At 45.4% G+C, this 2,511-nt stretch overlaps 1 protein-coding gene across 1 annotated transcript in view; it reads left to right on the forward strand.

Moving 5' to 3' along the window:
• The first annotated feature begins 1,553 nt into the window (after positions 1-1,553).
• The window catches only part of LOC125916065 (zinc finger protein 736-like), a 36,008-nt gene continuing 35,050 nt past the window's right edge, over positions 1,554-2,511 (forward strand). The window contains exon 1 of the mRNA XM_049622240.1: positions 1,554-1,568. Within this exon, the coding sequence (XP_049478197.1) occupies positions 1,554-1,568 (15 nt within the window). The remainder of the gene's footprint in view (positions 1,569-2,511) is intronic.

Consider the following 2,511-nt stretch of genomic DNA (forward strand, 5'->3'; position numbering starts at 1 on the left):
AGATGGCTGGTGGAGAGACTCTAAAAGCAGCATTATACTCCCAGATAAACTAGGATGGCAAGTTCTAGAGCGGATCCATCGCAGCACCCACGTAGGTTCCTGGCGAATGTTGGACTTACTGAGACAGACTGGACTAAAGATCAGAAATGTCTCTGATAAGGTCGATCAAGTAGTCACTAAATGTACAGTGTGCCAACTCAACGATGCGAGTAGCAATCCTCAGACAACAGGGGTAAGACAAAGAGGGAGCAGACCGGGGACTTATTGGGAAGTAGATTTCACTGAGGTAAAACCAGGAAAATATGGATATAAGTATTTGCTAGTTTTTGTAGATACCTTTTCAGGATGGACTGAAGCCTTTCCAACCAAGAATGAAACAGCGCAGATTGTAGCCAAAAAGATCCTAGAAGAAATCCTGCCCAGGTATGGTTTTCCAGTAATGATAGGGTCAGACAATGGACCTGCATTCATCTCTAAGGTAAGTCAGGGACTGGCTTCCATACTTGGGGCTGATTAGAAATTACATTGTGCATACCGACCCCAAAGCTCAGGACAGGTAGAGAGAATGAACAGAACCTTAAAGGAGACCCTAACCAAATTGACCATGGAGACTGGCGCTAATTGGGTGGTCCTTCTCCCCTACGCTCTGTTCAGGGTGCGTAATTCCCCATACAAACTGGGACTCCCACCCTATGAAATAATACATGGTAGACCACCCCCCATCATCCCTAACCTAAAAGATAACCTTGTCAAAGCTGAGAACGATAATAGTCTTGAATTCTTGTTCTCTGAATTCTTGCAGAGGGTCCATGAAGATGTATGGCCCAAATTAAAGGAACTGTATGAGACTGGACCCCCGCCTATTCCACATCAATTCCAGCCAGGGGATTGTGTCCTCGTCAAATGTCATCGGCAGGGAACTCTGGAGCCCAGGTGGAAAGGACCCTTCCAGGTCATCCTGACAATGCCTACTGACATCAAAGTAGACGGAATCGCCACCTGGATCCATTTCACCCACGCCAAACCAGTGGACCCATTCTCAGACCTCATCAGACCTTCAAAGACAACCTGGACTGTTGATCGGACTAAGGACAATCCTTTAAAATTGACCCTACGCCGCCAACAGACTGAGGTGTAACTATGACACTTGCCCTTCTCTTGATTGTTTTGCAAATTCTGTCTGTAAATTCAAACCCCCACGACCCCTATAATTTGACATGGGAAATTACTAATTTAGAGACTCATGAAGTCTACAACAAAACCCTAGGAACTGCCCCATTAAATACCTGGTGGCCAGATTTATATTTTAATTTAGAAAAAATTAGTCCATTAAAAGAAATGGAAGTAGGTAAATGGAGGCAACTGCAAAGGAGGGTATCAATAAGTAGAAATGGATTTTATGCATGTTCGGGATTTAGGATGGGGGCGATGAGGCACACATGTGGAGGGTTTGAAAACCTCTATTGCACAGCCTGGAGTTGTGTCACCTCCAATGATGGGGAATGGAAGCGGGAAGTAAAACCCCAATTTATTGAAATGTCCTATGTCCAACCATGTACCCGCACCAGGTATGATGAAAACTGTAACTTTATTCGTATGAGATTTACAGAGGAGGGGAAAAAGGACAGGTGGTGGGTCTTAGGACTCACTTGGGGACTCTACTTATATCAATATCCCCTCTTTGGGACTGCCATTCAAATAAAATTAAAAGTCTCCCCTCTCATACAACCGGTAGGGCCAAATCAGGTATTAGAAAAAAAAAGAAAAAAAAGAGACGAGTCTATCCCAGAAGGTATAGACTCCCTATGGAAATTGCTAACAGCAGCGTATGAGGCCTTAAACCGATCGGACCCTGAGGCAACAAGGGCCTGCTGGCTATGTTATGATATAAAACCCCCCTTCTACGAAGCCATAGGTCTAGCTGCCCCTTTTTCACAGTCAGACGAAGAGTCGCCAGCAGCTTGTAAGTGGAATCGAAAGGGCCCCCGCCTCACACTGCAAGCGGTCACTGGCAATGGGACTTGTATAGGAAAGGTCCCCTCTAGCCATATCCAGCTCTGTGCCCAGACTAATTACTCTATGGGTGAATCTAAATGGATGATTCCAGCTCCTGACAGTTGGTGGATTTGTTCTAAGACAGGGCTCACCCCATGTGTTAGCAGGGATGTTTTTAATTTGTCACCCGAATATTGTATCATGATATTAATATTTCCAAGAGTTATTTACCACCGAGAAAATGTTGTATATGATCTGTGGACCGAAGGGACGGAAGCAAGAGAGTCAATAAGAACAAAACGGGAACCCTTTACGACCATAACCTTGGCCACCTTATTTGGCCTCGGTGCCATAGGAGCAGGAAAAGGGATCTCATCACTAGCCATCCAGCACCGAGGGTTCGATAGACTAAGGGCAGCCATTGATGAGGATATAGCCAGATTTGAGGACTCAATCTCCCACCTCGAAAAATCTCTGACCTCTCTTTCTGAAGTGGTCCTACAGAACCGAAGGGGG

The sequence above is a fragment of the Panthera uncia genome, assembly GCF_023721935.1.
Source record: "Panthera uncia isolate 11264 chromosome E2 unlocalized genomic scaffold, Puncia_PCG_1.0 HiC_scaffold_19, whole genome shotgun sequence".
NCBI classification, from domain to species: domain Eukaryota; kingdom Metazoa; phylum Chordata; class Mammalia; order Carnivora; family Felidae; genus Panthera; species Panthera uncia.